The sequence below is a fragment of the Vollenhovia emeryi genome, unplaced genomic scaffold, assembly GCF_000949405.1.
Source record: "Vollenhovia emeryi isolate VEMERY1.0 unplaced genomic scaffold, V.emery_V1.0 DF939132.1, whole genome shotgun sequence".
Taxonomy (NCBI): Eukaryota; Metazoa; Arthropoda; class Insecta; order Hymenoptera; family Formicidae; genus Vollenhovia; species Vollenhovia emeryi.
In genome coordinates, this window is record NW_011967234.1 from 290825 (window position 1) to 316583 (window position 25759).

General features: G+C 35.5%; 2 protein-coding genes across 2 annotated transcripts in view; both read left to right on the forward strand.

Annotated features, from left to right (window-relative positions):
- LOC105568077 (nucleolysin TIAR-like) overlaps positions 1–25759 on the forward strand; it is a 307843-nt gene that overhangs the window by 59107 nt on the left and 222977 nt on the right. The gene's annotated exons all lie outside the window — the stretch shown is intronic.
- LOC105567994 (peritrophin-1-like) lies at positions 8184–9045 on the forward strand. The gene is made up of 2 exons (XM_012023319.1): positions 8184–8330; positions 8651–9045. The coding sequence occupies exons 1-2, from the start codon at positions 8324–8326 to the stop codon at positions 8917–8919; spliced, it is 276 nt and encodes a 91-aa protein (XP_011878709.1). The 5' UTR covers positions 8184–8323; the 3' UTR covers positions 8920–9045.

Below are 25759 nucleotides of genomic sequence, written 5' to 3' on the forward strand. Positions count from 1 at the left end.
AGTCTTATTTTAAATAAAGCATATATTTTCCAGCTTTTTTAATATTATCTCGTGCTTTTTTTGTGATAATAAGAATGTTGCAATTGCAGACCTCGAAAATGTGTCACCTCGATGTGGCGTTCCCGGTGCACGAAGCACCCCCGTCGCTTATGTCGCCCTTCCACCCTTTCCGCTCCACTCCGCTCTGCTCCGTTATTCTTGGTCGGGTGGCTCGGAAAACGCGACGCGACGCATCTGTTGCCAAATTATTTTGCCCACGGGTCCGTGAAAAATTTCCCCCGGTGCCATTATTGTTCCGTTGCGCGTGAGAATCTAGTTATTTGCTCATTTCATTGTTCCTCCTCGCGGCCGGTCCGGAAAATACGTTGCCACTTAGTTTCTGCGGAGTTGCGGCAGAAATGATAGGTAAAAATTTCAACAATCAACGAGAAAAATTTATAATATTTTTCTTGCCAGAGATAATAGATTAGTAACAAACCGATGGTTCTTTTTACATATTGTCGTCTTCCCCAAATATGTTTCAAAATAGATTATTTGATTTTGATAGAAATGCATTATTCAATATTTATAAATTACTTGTAATTATATTATTAAAAGAAAAATAAAATTACATTACTAAATAATTAGTAAGTTATGCATATTATAATAATATATAATTATATTTGGTTTAATTACATTAATTTATATATAGTATATTCATCAATGTGACTATCTTAAATGATGTTAATTAGTAATTGCTTATGTGTCACATGTTTAGTGTTTCTATTGTTGTACGTTTTTTTTTAAACCACTACAATCTTAAAATATTTCTCTAATAAACAGTAACTAAAAATTAAAAATCATGATTTATAACAAGTATTTTTGATAACAAAATTACAATATTATACAAATGTCATATTCGCCTGTAATTTCCTTACGCTAGGAACAGGACTGATCATAGAAGCGACGATGTCGTTCCCACATCATGCAACCGGGAGCGCTTATGCTAGTATTACGATAATGTTATGGAAATAGGTCATGCCCGATGCAAATGGAGAAACTTGATGAGTCTTCCTCAGATGTTCAGATCCGGTTTGTAGATGCATCGTGACGGTTTCGCGTTGTCATAATGAGGATCGATTTCTAGCACTAATGAAGCTTACGACGATTTCCGGATACCATTGTCTTTGTCTGAATTTGGAATAAATGTAAACGATATACCTATCTATTATTATAAACTTTTCTCAATTTAATTATTTAAATCGATTTGAATTAAATTTGAAAACTTTTTTTAACTTCTCACACAAACAACATGAGGCATTCGCGATTTTATTTTATTGATTTTGGCATCTCACGTGTGAAATTTTATTATCACAGTTTACGATGTTTCTGCTACATTTGAATATCTTCCTATCTCGTTAATGAATGTCGAAAATTGTGTATTTTTCTTACTGTTTACTTTGTCTAGCGAGAAATATCACCCATGAGATATATGTATAAACACTTTTCATTATTGTATTGAAATATGTATGTAATATACGTATATGCCAGTTTTATTACAGAGATCATCATTAATCAAATGAAATGTAAAATAATTGTTCTCTTTGTTATGCAGTACGTCGTAATTACTGAGTCAATTTCGGCGTGGCAGGAAATACATCATTAAATTCAAAACTTTCCACAATGCATGCTATATTTTAAATATATTAAACATATTAAGATACACCAGAGTTTTGTAATAATGCCGCACAGTGTCTGTCATTTTTTAACCTTTCATTATTTTGGAATATCTTATACCTTACCAAAGAATAATTAGTATTATAAATAGTATTTTATATTAAAAAAATATTAACAAGAACTTTAACAGTTTAAAATAATTAAGAACGAAGCAGATATTAACAATGTGACAAAATATTATCATTGCTGCATTTTAAATATAACAATTAATTACATAATTAATGTAATTATAATTGCTGATAAATGGTTTTAGTACAAAATTTATTTATCCCAATGTAAAAGCTAAATTAAAAATAAAACGGTTAAAATTATTAATAATGACACAATATTAATATACCAATATAAGTGATATATTAATATACCAATATAAGTGATATATTAATATACCAATATAAGTGATATATTCTAACGCAGAAGGTGCAATAATAATATGACAAATAATATGTCACGACTATTCAGAAGTCATAAATATAAAATAAATTAATTAAACGAAATGATTTAGTACTGGAATGATTTATATTGTAACAAATGTAGTTATATATAAAAATATAAAATATAAAAATTTGAAGTTTGTTCTCCCTGAATGTGCGTTATAAAAAGGATAAAAGTATAAGATAAACATAATCGAGTATCGAAATTGTAAGTGAGAAAAATAGGGCAATAACTCTGGAATTGAGAGAGATCACTTTCAGGAACGCAGAAAGGAGAATAAGTAAGTAAGAAATGTAGAGGTTACGAGAGTCGTAAAGGTCGACCGCAATGAATAGTTCATTTCTCTTCGAAACTTTGGAGCGCACGATGATGATTAGCGAGGATATTGCGGAAATTTGCCAGGTGAGGAGAGTAACGGAGGGGAGTAAGAGTGATCCGTAAACTAATTTTGAAAGTTGAAACTTGAATAAATACCAGCGATTTGCTGTGCAATAAAATGTTTTTAATCCTCGACGCCACAAGAAATTCACTGTAACGTAGGAAATGCTCGTACTGACATTTAGCGTACATCTCGTCGACAGTGCAACCGTGTACCGTTCTTACAGATAATTCCTTCCGCGAGACGGCAAAGAAATAATTATTCGTGTAATTACACTTACTTGCGCGACGGTATTTGGGTATATTTGTGTAACGAATTAATGCCGCGGACATGACCAGAATCTTCAACGTGTGTGATTTTTCCGGAAGCGTCCTAATGTATTTGCCAATTGCTGTGATTAATTAGCATTACGTTAGTATCATTTGAATGTAATTAATAGATTTACCTAAATTACATTACTGGTAAAATAAATAACATTTTACGACAAATATTAATTTTTAATTGCAAATGCAGTAACGTGATTTCAACAATGTTTTCATGAGAGAGAGAGAGAGAGAGAGAGAGAGGGGGGGGACGAGAGACAGAGAGACAATATTTGTAGATTTTTCTTTTATGTAAGAAACAACATGTTATTTATAAGAAACGGTAGTGCTATTTTTTTGAAATCATAGCGATATGTGAAACACGTGCGCTAAACGTCACGTCGTCCGTCTGTCGCTTTATCAAGAATCCTATTTTATATCTGCTGCACTGGCAGCACTACTAGTAGTAGTATCTTTTACCTTAGTCAGCCAATATCTCGCATATTGGCAGTTCTCAATTTTCATCGTTCATTTCTGTGCATAGTAATCTTAACAATATCAAATAAAACTTAGACACATCAATGTTTTGTTTTTAATATAAATAATTGCGTATTAAAAATGATATAAAAAATATACCATATAAAATGTTATATCTTAGAAAATCGTCTTGTTTCTTAATCTAAACTATTTTGTATACAATTGCATAAATTTTTAATAAATAATAAGAAATATAATTTTGTATTAAAATAAGTTATATACTATATATTATTACAGTCTACAACATAGTCACAAAATCTAATATTAAGAAAAACCCCCCACCTGCCAGTACTTATTATTAACGAAAAATAATATTAATTTTTATGAGACATTTTATCAATAAAAATTTTTACACACGGAAGGAAAATGTAGCTGCCGTAGCTAAAAACTGTACGTGACAACTAAATTTCGGTTGTAAAATATAGGCAGCTAATATCTGTAGTTATGGCAGCAAAATATTTTTAGCAAACCATAATTAGCTACGGTAGCGAAAATTTGTTTTCAATGTAATCACAACTATTTGACTTTTGCTACATTAAAATTGCATGCATTGCAGCATTTCTAAGCAAACTTATCTTCTTGCAGCTTCCGATCCTTTTGTGCTCACCTTTTAGTCGTTGTCTACATTTAACCAAGTGAAGTGCCTTGAAAATAATAAAACGCCATATTTCAAGCAAGCTCCTATCGTTGAAGCAGTTATGCAAATTTCAAGAGCGACCTCCTCTACTTGAGATCGTAAGAGCGAAGAGCTCTGCCAGTGACATTTTTAATTATTCAATAAAAACTCGATCGTGGATATAAACTTAAAATGTTCATTGTTATATTAATTTTGTTAATATTTGATTACATTTGTCTTGTATTGATGTGCAATCTTTGTCATTGTCATAAATCGTAAATCATAAAAGTATCTTTATATATTGAAATACCTAAAATAAATTGTCAAAATGAAAGTTATTGAAATTCTAGTTGCGATGCAAACTTGTATTATAATATATTTTGTAATATATTATATAAAATTATATTTATATCTTTTGTTTTCAAAATTCAAAATTACGATCATAGATTTTACCATAGATTTTATGTTCATATTTTTATTACGTTTCTCAATTGCGTAATATTGAAAAAATACTATGTCTTTATTTTTCTCTGATTTAAATTGCAAACCTTTTATTGTATTAAGCTGTAATACCAAGTGTGCTGTATAACTCATTGAATTGGGTCTCTCTAACTTACATTTTTTCAAAAATATCAAATAATCACAGAAAGTTCGTGTTCTACGGAGTCAGATATTAATGCTATCTTTTACCTCTTTAATTTCCTAAAAATATTGTTTGGGGAATGGAAACTCAGATACAAATTTCAGTATTATATTTAATCGTATACATACATGTTGGAATTAAAACAATTTGTTATATCATTGACAGGATAATTATTAATTTTGCAATTTTAATAACAAAGACAAGCAATTGTTTAAATACATTTTTAGTTTGTGAAATTATCTTACTTTTTCGAAACTTAAAATGTTTATTTGCTTAAAAAATATAATAGTTTAATAAGAGTGCCTTTTTATATTTTGCAAAATATATAATAATGTGATTCCTTGTATACTATGTATGAAACAGGTGTAATAATTTCGCTTTTTATATTGCGTCACAAAGAATGATAAAACACGAATCTAATAAATCCGTAATGAGCGCAATCAGAGCGGTATCACGTAACCACATGTTACGGTCCTCGCGACAGAAGCAATTGTGTCCGCAATACCACTTCTCATAGGCACAAATCTATGACATATTCCCGACTGTTCCCCAATTTGCCTCCTCCATGATTGTAAATCACAGCAACAAGTCTCTAACTAGTTGTCTAATGCGAATGCCGATATGTACTTACAATTAGTTCCAATCCAGATCTTTCATTGACCAGACATTAATAAAGAAAACAATTAACATTATTGCTCATGTCTAGAGAAATAAAAATTATAAAACTTCTGATAAACTCTCCTCTCTTTTGCGTGTACATACGTGGTATGGACTGGGGGAAGTTAAAAATAAAGGATAATGATTTTATGCAATACATAATTTTTCTTTGAGTGTACAATGAGTATGTACAAGTCTCAAGAGTAAAATTAGCGATCAACTTGTCATTCGATTAACCGTTTTCTCTGATTTCCAGCGCTGCGCGCCGTACTTTTTCTAGCTTTTCACCCCGCATTGTGGCAATTACCGGCATGCCGGCGAACGGCGGAGTCAGCTAAACAAAAGACCGTTAAAGCTATCCCCGATATCCGCATCCTCCGTTTCCGCCCGATCTCGTTTATTTCATATCAACCTTTTCCATCAGCTTCATCAAGTGTTTCTTTTGTGCCGCCTTTCTTTTCTGATCGCTAGAATGAATCGCACAATTTTACAATTGTCTTATTCCTCTCCTCCTCCTCTCTCTCTCTCCCTGAATATTATTATAAAGTTGCAACAGTTTGAATATTGTTCTATGCAGTCAAATTATTTTTAAGCAACTTTCAATCAGTTTTATAGTATAATAGGTATTCTCGGGTGATTGTATCTCTCGTGATAATTATAATCACTTTTTTTTAAGATTCCTTCATAATCAGTTTCGTACAGGTGTCAAGATAAACGACATATAGAACTTGACAAATAAGTAGGTCGATTTAATCGGTTCAATCGTAAAAACGAATTCGTGTAGGCATGACGCGAAAGGGGAACTTTAGAATTGAACAGCAAGTGGACTCGAGGCACTCCAGGGTTAAATGAATCGACCCGTATATGAGGTCGTTGCCAAAGTTACGTGAGCGCACTCGTAGTCAAAGCGGAGCTCGCTTATCTCTTTGGTTATTCAATTATGACAATTTGATCCGAAGGAGGGTATACGTCTCGCACACCAGCACGCTTTGTACTGATGCGGCAGCGGAGGCCGTTCCGCGATAAATTGAGCTCTCAAGAAGGTCTGCGATTGCCGTATATATGTGAATCGATGTGGAAAAGGTGAATGGGCCTGCAGCAGTTCTGGTGGCGCTGGAGAAGAAAGGACGGCGATGGGTTTCTCCTCTTTCACCCTTCTCTCTTTTTTTCCCCGGCCCTATAATGTACGCACATATACACGTCTGGCCTCGATATGCAAAATCGCTGAATATGGCCGTAAAACGCAGGCGGCGTGTATGCCAATATGGCGAGTATGCGAGATCGAGTTCTCTTCTTCTCTTTCTTTCTTCTTTACGCAGCCGGATAGGGAATGGAAATATTAACGATAACATTTTCATGTACCATAATGTTTTTAAACATTATGATCGACAGCCAATATATCTGTTAATAACCTCGTAATTACTTTAACCATCACTTTATATGAATATTGGCAGCTGTATTCTATTTTTCATTAGATTGTTTGCGATAGCCGTTCGTTCAATAACAATTGCGATTGATCTGAAGTTAAAACACGGAGAAAGCGATACATTCTTATACGTCAAACTTTAGCTTTACTACCGAGAGTTGATCAAAATTTTGGCACGTCCCGAGAAAACGATATATTTTACGTTTCTAAGCGTCCAACCGTTTTCGAACAATCGTTTCTCTGTGTCGACTGAAATGTCTCATTTCCTAAAGGGAACCCAATTTCCGCGCAGTTCCGAACAATCGGGTATAAGACGCGAACGAGACCGTGATTTGCAAACGATTGAATTCAAATTATGAACATCTTGCTAAAGTGACAAAACGAAAGTTCGTCTTTCCTCTTGTACGAGAGGATTTTTCCTTTCTTTTTTTTAGATATTTCGAGCACATTACGAGTGTGGCAACTTGTGAGTAAAAATGCTCTGTTTCTTTAAAACGAAACAAAACAAAATATAATTATATTAAACTTTGAAGTGATTATGAGAAATTTTTTAATTGTCCCTTAACTTGTTTTTTGCACAATATGTATATAAATACCTTTGCCACTAATTAAGTACTTTTTTAAACAAATAACAGAATAAAAAGCTGTGCATTTATATTTTAATCTGTAATCCTTTACATCTTTACATCTCATAGTAGCAGCAGCAATACTGAAATGTCTATCAATTGTAATTTTGTGTCGATATTTTAGAGATAGTATAGTGAAAGAGCGACGACGATCAAATACGATTTTCCTACCTTCTCGCATCCTTCCATCTTATCCGTTTTAGTCTCATTTTCTACTACTTCTCCGATGTCATTTGAAAAAAATCAATATTATTCTTCACATATCTTATTGGTCTTGCCGAAAGCCGCGAGTTTATGAGAAAACGACGACGAAGGAGGAAGATTTTGTGTTCGTCTTCGGAAGAAAGTACAGCGATGAAGAGAGAGCGAACGGATGAGATAGAGGTAGAGCGCTAGAGCTGGCCGTTGTGTGAAAGCGTCAGCACACACGTTTGTATGGTGGGTTGCCCGACAATAGGCATTGTGCACCCGCCATAACCAGGAACCGAACGCGACAGCACCACGCCAGCATTGTCCGAGTGTCAGCCAGCATCCTTCTCCTCTCTCGCTTTCTCTCATTCTCCCTGGCTCTCTCGCGCTCATCCTACATTTCGTTCATTTCGTTTCACTCTTTATAAATCCCTTCTTTTCTCATTTACTCGCTTACCCCTTCATCTTCTTAACATTTTCATTAGGTACGATCTGCGACAACTCAGATGCAAATTAACGAAACTGTCGCTATTCGCGATCGTTATGTGAAATATTTAAGTCGCAGGTTTATCGCGATACCATTCATTCCGATTGTGATACGTGTATCTGATAAGGATATGAATCTTAGAAAGGGTGGGAGCGATAGAGAGTAATCTAGAATGATAGAATCCATTGATCAAGATATATAAGGAGGCTTCAGATAGTCGAACATATAACCCGATACATAACCCGATCGATACATAACTCCGTGTGATTCGTGTAAAGAGTGAAATTAAAGGGAAAAACTTATAAACAGCAAGATGAAAGGTAAGCTTGTTGCTCGAGGGAAACGTGATCAATGAGTTTTACATTCTGGTGAATATAATTGTCGTGTAAATTACATAAAAATAAGTAATAATAATTTTACGAAAACAAGTGGTAATTTAAATAAAATTGCAGATATAATTTTAATATACTTTACCGTAAATTTGTATTTTTACTCGATCCATATAATTTGTAAAGTATAAAATAATAATCACTGTATCTCTAGTGTCACGCGTTCTCATTTTTAAAGCTTAAGTGAAAAATTTACTCTAGGCAGTTTACTTACTTGTCACTAATATTTTCCAATTTATTCAATATTTTAGCAATATTCCTCGTTGCGCTTTTGGTGTGCCTGCTGAGTGTATTTTATGTCCAAGCGCAAAACGAAGTGCGATGCCCAAGCAGAGTGCCAGGTGAAGACGAGGAGGCTATTCTCATTCCTCACCCCACCAACTGCAAACATTACTTCGTCTGTGATTATGGCCGAGCAATTGTGATGAAATGTCCCGATGACTTACACTTCAATCCCATAAAGAAAGTTTGCGATTTTCCATGGCAAGCTGGATGCGCGGCTAATAATTTCTACTTATAATTTCAAGCAATATATCGATGTGTGGACCGCTATTGTATTGTATTACGTTATCACTGCACGACTTAAACGGACGGCATTGTATTGTACATACTTTTGAATGAATAAATTATCCATTAGTTAATATTATTTCGTGTACGTTTATTAGATTAATTTAATCAGTCAGTGAGTAAACGGCAGGCGATATCAATATTACCTGATGAAGGTTGCTCGATAATATGATGATAACAAGTGTTCGTGATAGATCGCTCAGTTCCGAAATCTCCAATTGCGTGTTTTAACTCTGCTAATTGACACAACTGAACATAACGAGGTAAAATATAATTGTGTAAATACAAATTATCTTAATTGCTTAATATTTGTAGAAACTATTTTTACTTCTTTCTTAAAAGATTAAAAATATAACTTTTGAGAGAGAGAGAGAGAGAGAGAGAGAGAGAGAAAGTTTCAATTTAAATGTCTCTTTATTTTCTGTATTCTATCTGTTAGATTTTTTTGTTTTGATATTCATTGTAAAATAAAACTACAAATTACGAAAACTTGAATAAAACTACAAATTACGAAACATTAACTATTTATGAAGTGTAACACAGTAAACAATCTGTAAGTATTGATAATTACAACTTATAAAAGTGCTTGAACATAAGAGCTAATTCATTTGTAGTGTACAATCTTCGTACCTAATTATACGCGAATTCATTATTAATGCGTAATGAAGAAACTATTTCGACGTATTTCAAAATCGAAGATAAGCATTTGATTTGAGATATACAATATATCTCGCATCAAATGATAGCGGAAATCTTCGTGTTGTGCAAACATTTCATCACATTTTAGCATCAGCAGTTTAATGTCAAACCGCTGAATCGTTGAAGTGCATTTTACAGAAAATGTAACGGCAACAAATGAACTTGGAATGGTATCTAATTGGATGTATTTGAATGAGAATAGATCGACGATGAGGAATTTACTACTTGCAACAATGATTATTTAAAAAATAAATACTCTGAATTAGATTAGAAATCTTTAAACATTTTTTCTCACATGTCTTAGGTTAAAACGTAATATGTATTTTACTTCGTGTATATCCTTAAAGCATGCATAATTTATATATTTCTATTTTTTATACTTTATACTGTTTTCACGACATAGCTAATTAAAATCTATGTTACGAATAATGTATTTAAATTGCATTAACGTATATATTATTGTTTTTTACAAAAATGTGTACGTCGATAATAAGCGTATAAATTAAGCCATCTAACAATTTTTAGGATACCTTAAACGCATATAGAAAAGAAGGATGATAAATGGTGGAACAATAGCAAGAAGGATATGGTGAAAGGAAGTACAATGAGGAACGGCAGATACTAGGAAAGACCTCACCATTGAACAGTGACACTTAAATTCCCTATTTCGTTTTGAGCTCAATACTCCGATAGAGTTTGTCGCTTTCATCGCTTATGCCGCTATCACTCTTCATGTTACGTCGCGTCGCGTCGACGTCGCTCTTCGTCCGTCAGTTAATGTCGTATTCTCCTTGCAAAAAGGAGAATGGGAGAAAGAGGCGCGTGAAAGGAAACGAACGAACGGAGCGTCGGACAGAGAACTGCGGAAGCGAACGCGGATCGAGACTTCTTATCGGTACGAGTCAGCTACCGGCTGCCAGCCAGCTCGCTTACGCGCATCTCGTATGTTCCTTTTCATCCCTCGCTCCTCTCTCTTCCACTCTCGTCGCGCTCTCTCGCCCGCAATACCTTTTTTCTTCCGTCACTTCCGTACCGGCTTCTCGCTTTACTTCTGCCATTTCCCACCTTGACACTCGCCGAAATGTATCCGGTCGGTGGAAGCGTCGACGAGGGCGCCGTTAATGGATTCTATTCTGTATCAAATTGGAAACCGATTGGTTGCCATCATTGTCATAAGATGCGCCGCGAAATAGATGTATATCGATGATCGATCCGGGATCGTTTCATCATTTGTTAATTTTACTGGGGCAAAAGAGGATCTGTAATTGCCGAGGCACATTAATAAAAATATACTGAATAATAAACGTCTGCGAATATATTTGCTTTTTTTTCGTGGTCGCATAGACGTGTAAAGATACAAAAATTATTACTGTATAATGTAGTTTCGAAACAATTCTTCATCATCATCATGTTTTAGAAAAGCTGCTAACGATAAATTCTCATAAAACTGTATTTATCCTTCTCACAAAATGCGGATGTGCTTCATAATTACAAGTTCCTATTTTAGCACAAGCTGCATTTAACCTTTACTCATTTGCGCCGTTCTTCTCCGCTGTTTGGAAAATAAAGAAAATTTGGGATACATAATCCACCGTTTAATTTATGTAGCTTGTTTTACCAGGTGGTACGTTCCGTCAAGGCGTTATGCGCGGCAGGAGGCGAGGGTGAATTAATAGCCAGACATTTTTCTAAGTAAGGAAGATAGAGAATGCAAAAGTGAGGAGGGATAACGAAAGAGAAAGAGAGACGTAGTGATTATAAAACGTTCAGATGGCGTGCAAAGAACGCGGAAGCCTCTTTTGCACGAGACGTGCAGTAAGCTTAGGCTTCGTCGGCAGATTACAGTCTTGTTGCGTGTCTCCTTGGACTTGTACATTTATTACATGAGTTACTAGCATGTTTTATTGAATAGTATTATCGCTTTTCAATTGCTGATATCAAACCATGCATTACTCCTTCATTATGTTTTCCAATATTAAAAGTAACAAAATCAAGATTATGACTATAAAATAGAAAATGCTAAATTTCAACTGGCCATTATTCTCGTACTATTCGTAGTTACAGTTGAGCTGCATCGTGATCTTTTCGGGAAATAATAATAAATCTTATTTTCTGCAGTACCGGAAGCAATTTGGCACAAAACATTGAATAATCGACTATCATACTTTGTGAATACTTAGTGAATTTACACTTGGATTGTTAAGATTTGTATTTGTATTTGTGTTAAGATTTGTGTTTGTATTTTATTTATGGTATATGCGCCCAAAATCTAGGAAGGATATAGAGAAGTTAAAAAGCGATACCATAAATCTGGGTCTTTGCGAAGTAACATATTCTGAAAGAAGAATGTACAGAAGGCAATATGAGAATTCAACGCACCACGTCATATTTGTGCAGATAAAATGGCACTTTAACAATATTGGTTTACACAATCCATGTTTAGTGTAGGTATAATATATTTCTGTGTATATATTTGCATAAATGACATATACAGACAAGAAATATATTTTAAAACTATCCCTTCTAACTTTCTGATTGTTATAGAAATTTATGCGAGTTCCAAACTATTAAAATGAGCGATCGTTTTTTCTAAATTTTGAGATATGTGTCTTATGGATAAAACTTTTAAGCAATTTCCATGACGGGGCCGCTTTCCTATAGTAAAATAAACTTGTCAAAAGTATTGTTCTTTTGTAAGACAATTTCAATTTTACGAAAATTGCAAGAAATTCTATTTTCCTGTTCTATATAAAATAGATCCTAGCACGTATTACGTTAAATATTTTTATTTCCTTTCGGTCCTATGCCAGGAAAATACGGATATCGTCGAGCATTGTTGCACGTAGAAGTTCTGTATAATAAGATTCTGTATAATAAGATTATGAAAATTTGGCGTGTCTTTCTTCAGTAGCAACGCTGAAGCCTTATGAGAAGTGCAGATATCTTTTTGTTTGCCATATTACGGAATGAAAAAGTAGAGTAGAGTCGGCTGAACGGCTGGTAGTCGTCCTACGGTGTCCCCGAGGAAATCAAATTATCGATATATGGAACCGATGTGCACACGTAACGTATATATGACGAAGTGCAAGCTGAGAGCACAGGTGGCCGACTGATATTGGTTTTGCTTCCGGATTTGGCGGACACCCCTTACAGCGGTAGACGCAAGCGAGACTCTCTACGAAGGGCAATTACCCCACTAAATATTCACAAGTTCATTACAAGCGGAGTTGGATGCATTCACCCTCTTCCTTCTCACCCTCTCGCTCTTTGCCTCTTGTCTTTACTTTCTCGTTCCTCCAACACGAGTACACATTTTCGAAATAGACTTAATTCCGAAGGATATATTCCTTTCCCTACGACGCAAGTTAATGTTGTAAGTGAAACAATTTTGTTTCGGTAATTAGTACGTAAAAATCCGTGTTTCCCGTGAATATAAACTTTTTTAAATACAATAATTACACGCAAATGCTCAATCGCGCGATAAAATCATTATGAATCATAATATCTCTTGCAAGATAGGAATGAATTTGTGGATGAAGGCGTGGATTGTAAAGTATAAATTATTCGATTATTGTGCGAGAGTGGAAATTGTTCTTTTTTTTTGCAATTCTTCATTGTTGATTGCATAACACGAATAGTTTATGCCTTTCTCTTTATTACGTGTCGCCACAATAAATGTAAAGCGATAACAAATACCAATTTTACTAAAAGACTATTACAATTCTCGAGATTTAATCTTTAAAAATGGGATTTTTTAATCGTCTTGTTTGGTTATTATTTTATTCTAATTACGCAGAAAAATTTCTACTTGTACTCGCCGCTATCGCGCATTTTGTCATTTATTAAGATAAAGATGATGAGGTCACTTTTTAAATCTTCGATCGATAAGTCTTATCTAATCGAATTTTTAATTGTGACGTTATAAATTAGCGATAATGTTGGTTTGGTTCGATAAGATCGTGGACTATATTGTAGAACATTTCCTTTCGATTCAGAACTGTGATATCTTAATACACTGCTGTCGCGGAACCAGGATATTTCATCGCCGCGGAGAACGATATTGAAAAATTGTACATAAAATGACTCTTTTATTTCAATCAGATAGGGATTAACTTTATACGACTTTCGTGTATCAGGTTTTTATATAACACCCTTTATATGCAGGCATGGCTGGAAATCTAGAGCTAACGGCGGTTCTCAGCACGTTGCTCGGACACTCTGCGAGGTTTCCGACAAAAAGCTCATAAAAATTTAATAGATCGTTCGGCCCGAATGCAACGGGAGGCTTTTTATGGCTTATAAATGTTTCGTTTGACCGAAAACAATTTTCTCGGTCCGAAGATCACCACGTAAACTCGGAGCGGTGTTGGTCAGCTCAATATATCTTTCTAGAAACATTGCCTTTAATCTAAAAAATTCGTAGGAAAATACCGAATTTAAGATTAACTTGATATTAATTATTTGAAACGTAAGGCCATTGCTAACGTGTTAATTCGTCGATTATTCTTCGTGCAACGACATGCTAAAAATACATAATTAAATAACAATGAACATATTATTTTCCCTATTTTACTGATTTGTTCACAATAACATAATAATACAATTACGAGTAGTATTAAGCTAGAGTCAATAATGACGTCTGCGAGATTGACTTCTGGCACACCGTATTTTACTCAGAATTTTCGAGGAGATCACACGTCAACTATTCTGCGGGGACCCCGATTAAAATTCGATCGGTTATCGTCGGTACGTCGTGTGATATTCCGATTTATGTATGATGCTGATAACAATCCAGCGGATTATTGAAACTCACGCATCGATTGATCGACAGATGTGATATCAGAAATTGATATGTTCTTTCAAGGCAATTGTGCATATCATATTTTACAAAACTGTAATGCATGGTTAACGAAATCATCTTAACAAATTATTATAAATAATATATGATAAAACAACAAGATATAATTGCACAGGAGCAAATATATATTTGAGTCATAATAAGCTGTTAGTAGTTTGCAACTTTGTGCCTGGTTCTGTTCTGCTATACATTTTAACGTCTATATTGTAATAATTTAAACTTTATTTTAATCAATTAGGTTTCCACCATTGGTAACATACATTGTCCAATAATGAAACGATGTTACTACAATAATGAAATAATGTACTCGGTCACTATAATGGTGGTATCTCATACTAATATCACAAATGAAATTTGCCACTGAAATACTTGAAATTTTCTTCCGATATTCTAGAATTAAGTTCTAGCGTCAACATTCAGGGGCTGTTTTCACTTTTGCCATTTGCATGGAATCCGCACCCATAATCCTATTGCTTTACTTTATGAAGATATTGCGCAGATGCAAAAGGTGGAACTAGCCGCGCGAGGGCTGTAAGGGAAAGGGCAACGGAGCTCTTCTCCCTCGAACTCGATCTGGATTTACGATATTAGTTGCAACAGCACCTGAACTCGAAGCGGCCAACCTTGTTTTAAACTATCTCAGACTGGTACCTTACCCCACGCGCCCGTTGAATTGGTTTCCTTTATTTATTTCGATACTTTGTATTACAGTTTATGCCTAAATCTCTCCCTCTCTCCCTCTCTTCTCAATTTGTATTAAGGAAACAGCTTTCTTCGTCTAATTTGATATAAGTTTATATGTAATAAATGTTTCATAATTTTAACAATACACATATAAATGTTAAACTAAAATTTGTATATACGTATATTTTCATTTACAATTTCGTTGTACGAATAATTCTTTAGATTTTCCATGTTTATAGATTCTTTCTCCCTCTTTCTCTCTCTCTCTCTTTTTCTCACTGTCTCTCTCCACTGCGTTACCACCACTAGTTTGGATGGATCGGGTACATTTATATAACGTATAAAACCCCCTTCGAATAGGAGAATTTATGTACTATCAGATAGTGAAAAGCAATATAAATGAGATTTTAAGTATACCTACTGCAAGTACGTATGTATATTGCGTGTGAAGGTGCGCGTTTGCCTCCGTCTTCTCGTTCTCTTCCTTTTAAGCATATTTTCTATTTTTCATCTATAAAAGAAACATAAATAATCACATAGCACCGATATATTCGATCGTCCAAATCGGCAGGAAACGGCCGCAGTATTATTTCTTCAACGCGATCTGTCGACGTATGAGAAATTAAATCGCGAATAGTTTTTAGGAAATCGTACGTATTAATATGTGCATACGTAACACATTTCTTGATAACGAAATGTGTTGCCGATAAGTTTGCCTGGATTAAATAAATATTAAATTAAGTTTGCTAATAAATGTCGAAATAATGTTTCTTTTGCAAACATACATTTGTAAAAGCGCGAAGTAATAAAAAGGACACACACGTTGAAATAAAGGGGATGCGTATCAAAATACATCGCGGAGTAAATCATATCAGAATGCTGAATAAATGCATAAATGAGAAAGCGTGGTTAAACGCTGAATAATTCGAGGTAATTTCGGGACGAAAAACTTTCATTTGTGTGGAAAGGCTTTTGAAAGTAAGGGCGGATTGTTGTTAGGAGCTATGGGGCAGCGGCCAAGTCGCTGCGCGCTGGTGTGAATTTCATTAAAAGCAGCGAACGAATAAAGGGGAAGGAGCGAGAGAGACGGTCCGTGAAGAGAATGAATTCATAGTTTTTAATATTTGTTTATTGTATTGTCTCGGCACGAGAACGAAAAGGACATGAATCCACCATAGGGTATTGCAGGAAAGGTGTAAAAAAAAAACATCCCTGCTTGCAACTGCTTATTATTCAAGTTTCTCGCTAAAGGCGTCGTTCTTTCACGAGATGGAAGATTAGTACTTTTATTCCGCCGTAAGCGCGGGATGATTGCCGGTGATAAATTTCGACAGCCCCGAGGGAATAATTAAAAGACGCGATACGATAAACTAGAGAATATATTACGCGGCTTGAGAAAAATACTCAATCGTCACTTAATGTATTTTACGCGCAATCATCGATTAATTAATATTTTCGCGCTAAGAAGAAGGCAGTTGCCTTTGTCTCGTCTTGATAATCGCTTACGTTCTAAGTGGTTGTTTGCAATGAGGCAAAATTTCAAGGATATTGCCTCGGGTCAATGGCTCTCTGCATTTGAATGGATGATATAAACGATAGAAGTGATGTTGAAGGACGTGATATAGAGCTGATGTTAAAGGACAAAGAGAGGCAAAAGGTAGAGCGGGAGTAGGAGACATAGGTCGGTTTTCGAGGGCCCAGCAGAATGTTGCTTCGGTACTGTCGATGAATAGAGAGGTAATGAATCGCAGTGGACACCAACATGGAAGAGGCGAGGCAATTCTAGGCATTTGGCTGGACTCTGCCTAAAAAATGCATATATATATGTACATACGCATACGTATACCAGGATCTCGCATTTCACCTGTGATTTGTACTTACGGCAATAGATACGATAGATGAGTTTAAGTACTGAGCACGGCATTAAAATTGAAATGATATTCATTCCTTCTTATTATTAAGATACTGGCGTCGATGACGTATATTTAAGAACGTAGTTGCTAAATGTTAGGTACGTAAATGTTCTTATATAAATGTCCTTAAATACTCTTCTTTATTTTATTCCACTCTCGCACTTTGAATTTCTCTTATAATCGACCGTTCCTGTTTGTGACAGCTGTGCGCTTGAAAATATAATTTATATGGGACAGAAATGCTTGATTTATATATATATTTGCCAGGAACATAAGGCTTGTATTAAACTACCGGTGAGAGATTATGAGAAAGATCGCGAGATTCATTATTGAATATACACATGCATGTGCATAAGTACATAATGTATTTATTAATTGTAGACAATTTTTGTATGCCACAAACATTTACATTAGTAAAGTTATATTATATAACAATTAGATGCAAAAAAATTGTGCACCTAATCGCGCAAGTTTAATTTTCCGTCAAGTTATTTATATCGCAGCGTTTTTACATTTATAATTCTCCTAGTATTTTTTATATTCACTATATTGTTATTTCTCATTGCCTCGCAATATAATTACAAATAAAACATCGAAGAAACGAAACATTTAAAGCCAAAAACTATTAGAACTTACAAACATTGATGAATTTACGGCACGTTAATCCATACTCTTGTTGTTTTACGAATGCAATCGAAACGTTTTCTTGCTCTCTTTGTATCTTCTCTCTCTGCGTTCCGCGCTACTTATCTCGACATGGGGAGCACGATCGATCGAATTTAGGATTACAGGTACGAGGAAAATCACTTTGCAATGAGGTCGATGGAAGAGAAGCGCCTCGAGCAACCTTCCAGAAATAACCGAATCATTTAGATTTCGAGGATAGTGGAGGACGGACGGGGGATAGGGTTGTTACAGAGCCTTCCTGAGCGGCAGGAAGATGTTGCGTGGATCGACGAACGTGAAGGTGTGGGTGATGGAAGGGTAAGAGGAAAAAACGCCGACACTTTTATCGGTACCGACAACCCTGGAGCGCCCACGATTCGGTCTTTAGGGTATTTTTACTTTGATCGAGATATATGAACTTGTGTATTTATATTATGTGCACAGTTCGGCTTTCTCATTTCAGGTCTCCATTTCACATAAACGATAACTATTCTTAGCGACTGCCTTCGCTAATAAAAACATAACAAATAAATTTTTAATTTACCAGAAAGAAATTATATTTCGTAGCAGTTGTAGCATTTTATTTCTGGTACTATTTATTTGTTCAATTATTTTAAGTAGGTTACATAACGAAAATACTTGAAACATTCCAAGAACTTTGAGTCGAAAGAAGAGCAATTTTTTATTAATAATAAATTAATAGAATGTTCCATTTCTTATACAATACTTAAATGAATAATGTGAGATAATATATTTACTATTTAAAATAGCGTCTGCTGTGGTGTAATATGTCCATCTATGTCTATTAAAGTTTGGAATTATTGAATCTTCTAAATCGGTCTAATCTGATTGTGGATTTTGCATAGGATTTTCATGCCAGATAAATTGTGGAAATTTTAATCAAATTTGTATTGGATTCATTTAGTCGCGTTATAGCTGCAATAATTATATCCTTTTCTCTAAATATGCGACGGTTGCAGTTCGCCAACGTCTCCCGCGCTCCAAATTGCGGTAATCCTCGCCCTCATGTATTTCGTACATTAGTATCGTTACAACGTTGAGATCCAATCGTACGTGCCTAGTTTTGTGCATAAAAAGCATACAACCTCTCGCAAGCAATTACCCCGGCCTCTAATTGGCATATAACGTATCGTGTCGCGTGCATTGTCTTGCACCGTATCCAGCATATACGAAAACCGTATGGATAGCTTGTTGCGAGCCATTACTTTGGAATTTAATTGGCGCACGTTTGCAGGGCAACATAGCACACCTCGCTGAATCGCATAGAATGCACGATGCGATCAATACCATCAGATAAAGATACCGGTTATGACAGTAATTATCTCGCAAAACAGCAGGCTTTTTTACATTACGCCAGCACCTTATTATTACAGTAAAACTTGGTATTAATAATTGTCATTGGACAACGTATGTAGGTACAATTTCATGTTGTCGCTGGGTACGCAATTTACTTCGAGGTGTTTCATCAACATTGCTGCTTATTAATTCGATTGACAATGGACCTCTGTTGATCACAGTTTTCTTTTGTGCATTGCTTCTTTCTGTAAAACTAAAATGTCAAGGAAGATGATATGTGATAAATTTACACATTTAACATATCTGTAAGCTAATAAAGGGCTCGCGACCAGAATTACTCGGACGAATTTAAAAACGAACCGAGCCTTAAAAAGGACATGTGCGTGCACTTTCCATGTAAAAGTCACGTACGTTTTATCTCGCCGCGCCGGCATACGTATTTGCACCCCTAAAACGAGGTGAATGACAGGCAAGGCTGGCAAGAGACCCATTTCAGATACAGTTCATAATGCGAGCATTTTAAACCACGGCACCGCTATTTTTTTTTTATTGTACCTTTTTGCTCTTTGGTTCGGGATCACGGTGGGCCAAATGTTATGCACGAGCTCGTATCATCTACGCAGTAACACGGCGTTATAAAAACCTCGTAAAAGCCTGTTTCCTAGTGGGCGGCGGGCGGCAACACCCGGGAGCACACCGGTCTCGTATCCGCGGCTTAACCATCCTCAGATATTATGTATTTTCATAATATTTTACATCGGTGTGTTGTATCATGTCGTCACCGTGCACATCAAGGTATCCTATGCGCGAAATGCTGATGCAGTTAAAAAGCCGGCACAAAAAAAGTAGCACGGAAATTATATTACAAGATATGTCAGTATAATGTTTATGAAAATTTATAAATTGATTGTATTAAGAAGGCAGTCTCTTAAAAACACGTGCATGTAGAACAAGAAGCTTCACGTGGATGTATCTTCAGCCTGGACAAATTTCAGGGTCAGTGATCTTCGATTCTACAAAATTGACCGACAAGATTGATTCAAGATCTTTTACTCTGGAACTCTAATATACACTTTGCCTATATAAGTGAAAAACTTGTTACGCATGTACGTACATTTTTGTTAATTTTGGATTAATAATTTATATATTAAAACAGGAGCGCGTAAAAAGGTCGCGAGATGACGTAATTCACGCTTTTATCGTTTGCGTTACGGCTAACATAGAAGCTCTTAACGGCGCTGTACATCGTTTTATCGTTAATGTGTTAGTTCAAGAGGTGCTTAATAATAAAATTATATATTAAAAAGTATACTTTTTCTAGCTAAATTCTCTGCGAAACAAGAAAGTTACCGGAAAATTTTATTCGACTGAGCATGAAACAAAATAATTTATTTTTACGTTTTATAACACGCGTACAAGTATTGTATATAATTTTATGGATAAAAGAAACGCCAGTGCCGAGTATTCATTATGTGATTTTATATTATCATTAATGCAAATTATTGATTTCAAATATTATTGTAATATTTTCACATATTTCAGATATTTAATATGTCGGGATGCATAAAACTCATATTTGAAGTGTCTGTTTTCGATATGCAGACATCATTATGTATAAAGCGTTCCATAATATCAGAATAATTTGGAGCACAAATATTTTATAACCACCAATTCATTTGTGAAACCATTAAGGAAAATGTAATGTGCAGTCATATCAGACCGCGAATCTTTACGGGCGCGATATCCGTCGTGTCTAAATTACAACGCAACGTCGCGTAGCGACATTTCGAAACATAGAAGGCATTTCCGTGTACCAGTGATGGTTATCTGGAATGTTCATGGCTATTCTATATACCTATAGTCGTATTTTGAACGAGGAGCCATGAGCGATGACGATTATGAGCGGTCATTATGTGATCTTCTTGATAACGCGGTTATCTTCTCCGGAAGTAAGAGCATGAACAAACAATTCTCTCAGTGGTAAATCTATTTAACCAATTTTGCCATATTTATTTTTATCAGAATCGATAACAACGATAATACGCTTGTTCCGAAATTGTTTAAAATTGTATGATACGTACATAATATACAAGTAAAAAATATAATCTCTGCTCTTTAAGGTGTAAACACATTACATTTTGGGCATATCTTTGATCACTATGAATTTCTTTAGCTAATTAGACATTTTCTATATCTTCCAAATATTAATATTGAGAGAACAATTTTTTAATATTGAAGATGCCATACTTATCACGTTTGATATCTTGAGATATCTGTTTAGCATATAAGTGTAGAGGTCTTCGTGCGACACTTTGTACTAAACAGAGCGATCTGCTTTAAACTCTCAACACAGGAAAAAAGTCCTGACGGGAGGGTAAGCGGACTGTTTTGCTTACGTTCTACGATCGGCCGTAAAAACCAGCGAAGAGGTGGAAGTAGAAACGAGATCAACGAGATTCTCTAGCTTCAAGTGCGCGCGCGAGAGCGTACCGATGCTTTCGAAGGTGCGAGATAGTACAGAGTGCGCACGGCACAGAATAGTGGATGGCGGATGGTCCCTGGGGGGTTCGGGTTAGTCATAAACGACGTGAATCGGAAGAAAAACTGCTAAACGAAAATGCCTGCCACGGAAGATCGGGACGGACGATCTAATGGGGAAAATAATGGATTTTCGGTAGTAAAGATCGCCTGGCCAGATCTCGGTCCGTCCACCCTTGCCCATCTTACTGTGCGATTTCACTCTTCTCGCACCTAGCAGCACGCGGAACTGGGGCACACAAGTCCTATCGCCGAATAAAACTTTATCTCGCATCTCGCCGACGTGCGTCACGGTATTACAGTAAACTTTAGACTTTCGTCGTTTAGCAAATAAATGCCCCTTGAATATTTTCCTTCGACAATACAGTTTCGCGCAATTTCTTCCCATTTAACGACGGTACTTAAGGAATATACAATTTCGCTCGCGACAGAATTACTAAAGAAACCGATTTAGCGCGGTATTTAATTTTCAATATATATTCTAATTATATTCCTCCGTTGAGTAATTTTACGCTGCGTTTAACTCACAAAATATCACACAGTACACAACAATTTTTGTTACAGTTATTAATATTCAACGAGTAAATCGAAGAATCGGAAATATGATAAGGATAGGGATTACCCTATTATCCCTTGTACAGTGGCTTCCTGGCCGCTTCCGTGAGAGGAAGTTTCAGATTCAACCGTCGTCCAAATTGACCGGAAGGATTATCGAAGCTTCCTCCGAACTAATTGATTGTTTGCAAAATTTTATGCAGGTCTTGCGCATGGAGGGAGGATTTACTGTCCGTCGACACGCCAACTTCATCGTGTGCGTTACGTTGATTCTATGAGAGTGCACGTGGCTCCGTATTTTCGACGCGCGTGTAGCCGCATCTGTGAACTAAGGGGAAAAAAATAAATTGTGTGGCAGAACCCCAGGCGCGTGAAAGTTTCTTTCTCGTCTGAAGGTCTCTATGGAATGTTACGTCGCGTGACGTAGTTGGCGTGGTGGTATTTTATTCCGAAATTTTCGTGTACTCTGAGGTAGCTTTTCAAGCTTGCGGCTTATGCTCCACAAAACTCGAATACCCCAACGTTTAGTTTTTACCGCGATAGCTAGTTTCTTCTTATTTTATTCATTTTCCGCTTTTTAGAGTCGCATCCATAAGCGATCTAAGTTATAAAAAATACACAAATCAAAAGAGATAATCACAAAAGTAATAATTTAACGGTGATAGGTTTTCGCGTTTAAATGTTACTTCTACAATGCTTTACTCATGTTCCGAGTAAAATGCAACGCCGATTATTTTCGCCAAAATAGCACAGCAAACTAAATATGATGCATCGAGAAATTAAATAAATTTAAATCAAACAAACAAGAGCGCTTTTAGGTCTGAGCAAGATGTTGGTAGTCCAATAATTGTAATATAAAATGTAAATTCATATACCGTCTTCCACCTTGTCCTGCGCGCCGGTTTCTTTTCGGACGTAACACAGTTTCATTTAGACGGAATCATTGTTGTCAGTAAATCCACAAATTAAATCGATAAACGATTTCTAATTATTTAAAAATGCTATATTTAGCATTCAATACTCCCCTCCCCGTACCGTAAAGAAATCTTGTTGCGAAAAATATTATCTCAGCCAGGATTCGAACCTGGGACCTTTCTTAATCCGTGACGGGTGTCTTGACCAATTCGGCAACCGTGGCAGAGAAAATTAAATTGCGATTATCGTTGAACAAGAAATGCCTGGACACATTAAGACTACAGAACATCGTATAACGATTGTCTAGAATATTTCTTCCTTATTGCTGGGAATGTCGCGCCCTTCAATGCGCGCGTGTTTGATTCCGCTGCATCGGCGCATAGTTCGCTATACAAAGCGGGGTGATGTAACGTGGGCATAGGGGAATACGAGAGGGAGAATACAGCAGAACGGGGGAGAGGAACCCTGGTAGCGTGCAGTCTATCAGAGATTAGCGGCTCGATCCATTAGGGAGTGATTTAGCTCGACGGTCCCCGAGCACTCTCTGCCACCGTTCAGACAGCGCCATACTAGCCACGCCATGGTTCCACGCGTCACCACACCATCATCCTTAACACTAGTACAATCCCTGTACATGAACATGCATAGCTGATCCGAGATCGTATAGTTGACTACATCATTGTATGTACAACAAACGCACGCTTTGCTTCGTATTATACACTCTATTCATGGAGGGCGCGTTAAGAATTTTCTGATAGTGCAACATTCAATAGCGTTTCCCTTCTCCAGGCTTCGAAGCTAATAAATCCTTAACACCAGTACATTCCCTGTATATGAACATGCATACCTGATCCGAGATCGTATAGTTGACTACATCATTGTACAACAAACGCACGCTTTGCTTCGTATTATACACTCTATTCATGGAGGCGCGTTAAGAATTTTCTGACAGTGCAACATTCAATAGTGTTTCCCTTTTTCAGGCTTCAAAGCTAATAAATACCCAAAAGTATCCGAGATAAGTAAATGTATATATTGTATATTTTTATAATTATAGTTTTATTAAATATTTCGTAGCCTTCAAGATAATCGCTGTATTATAACATCTTGGAATTATTTATTAATTTAACAAAAATGTAGAGCGGATAAAAAGAAAAGGATGTAAATAGTCTATTTAAAATTTGATTAAAATGCCATAACGATTTATAATATTGATAAATGTCCCGTTTACAAAATGCGAGTGTTTTGTTGAAGAATAAGCCTCTTTTCTCATATCCTTTATTTACTATTCGGGACATCAAGAACGAAATGCACTTTAGACACCAATGTAAATGGATCGAGGGTGAACGCATATAGAGTGGCGAGCCTCGCGATTGGGTTCCATGATGTGTCGTGCCTAATTACAATAGCCAACGCTTCTCTCTGTCCAAATACAAACATCGAAGCTAATGCGCACCATTGCCGAAAGGCAGATTGCCGGATCGCACCTTATACCGGTCTGTCAATATCTGTCGATATTGCTAGCCGTTAGGAGTCTGTTTGTATTTACCGCTGGTTGGACGACCGATAGCTTGCAACAGCCAAACGAATAACTGCATAGTGAACGCTCCTCTATTCAAGTAGGCTGGTTTACCCCGATCTCCGTTTAGAGATTCTTTTCTAATTCTTTGGCAGACATTTAAAGATGTGAAACGTAAAAACTTTATTTTGAAGGTAAATTAATCGCGCACGAGTTATTCATTTTATGTAATTAGAAAGTAATAACTTAACTATATTATATAATGAATCATGTATATTAATAATATAAAAATAGATGACAAGAGAAAAAGTTGAGCCTAATAAATATATTATAAATTTATCTAAAATTGAGTGAAATATATATCAGCATGTATGTATACTATTTTAGTAAATATTATAAGTTGAGATAATTATTGATATACAAAAATATTTGATTAAAATTGACGATAAGATATTAATAGCATTTAAAAGCGGTGTTGCAAATTTTAAATTATTAAGTGTGCTTTGCATTTTATTGATACTATGTAAAGTATTTATAAATAATATTGTAGCACATCTCATGGTAAATGTTTCAATAAATATTTAAAATTTCTGTCACAAGCATTATTTAGTCTATGAATATTATAACGAGGGAAAATTTGATTTTTGTTTTATCGTTTAAGTACAAGTGCAGGACGTAAATACAATATAACATTTTAGTTAATTATTTTCATATACATGTACTGTTATAAATGGCAATTTGTAGCAGGCAGCGAAAAGCGTTTTATCACAAACTGCCTACAAAACGAATCGAGTAATCCGCAAGTTATAATAAAAAAATATATTATGCTATAGTTTGAAACAGCATTTCATCCCTCGGACAATGAAGCCGAGATAGGTAGAAACAACGGGGTTATAGAGAGAGAGGATATCTTTTTGAAATGCAAGCCAATTTTCATTGCCCAGATTAATGGACGCTGCAAACGAATGGCGCCAAATATCGCATATTTTTTCAGATAATATGCGGCGCTCGTAAATAATACACAAACAGTTATTTCTTACATAAAAGCAATATAAAACCGCAGATAAAGAGTAGATGTATAATATTTTAAAAAATTTAGTATCAATTGTTTGAATAAATATTATAGGGT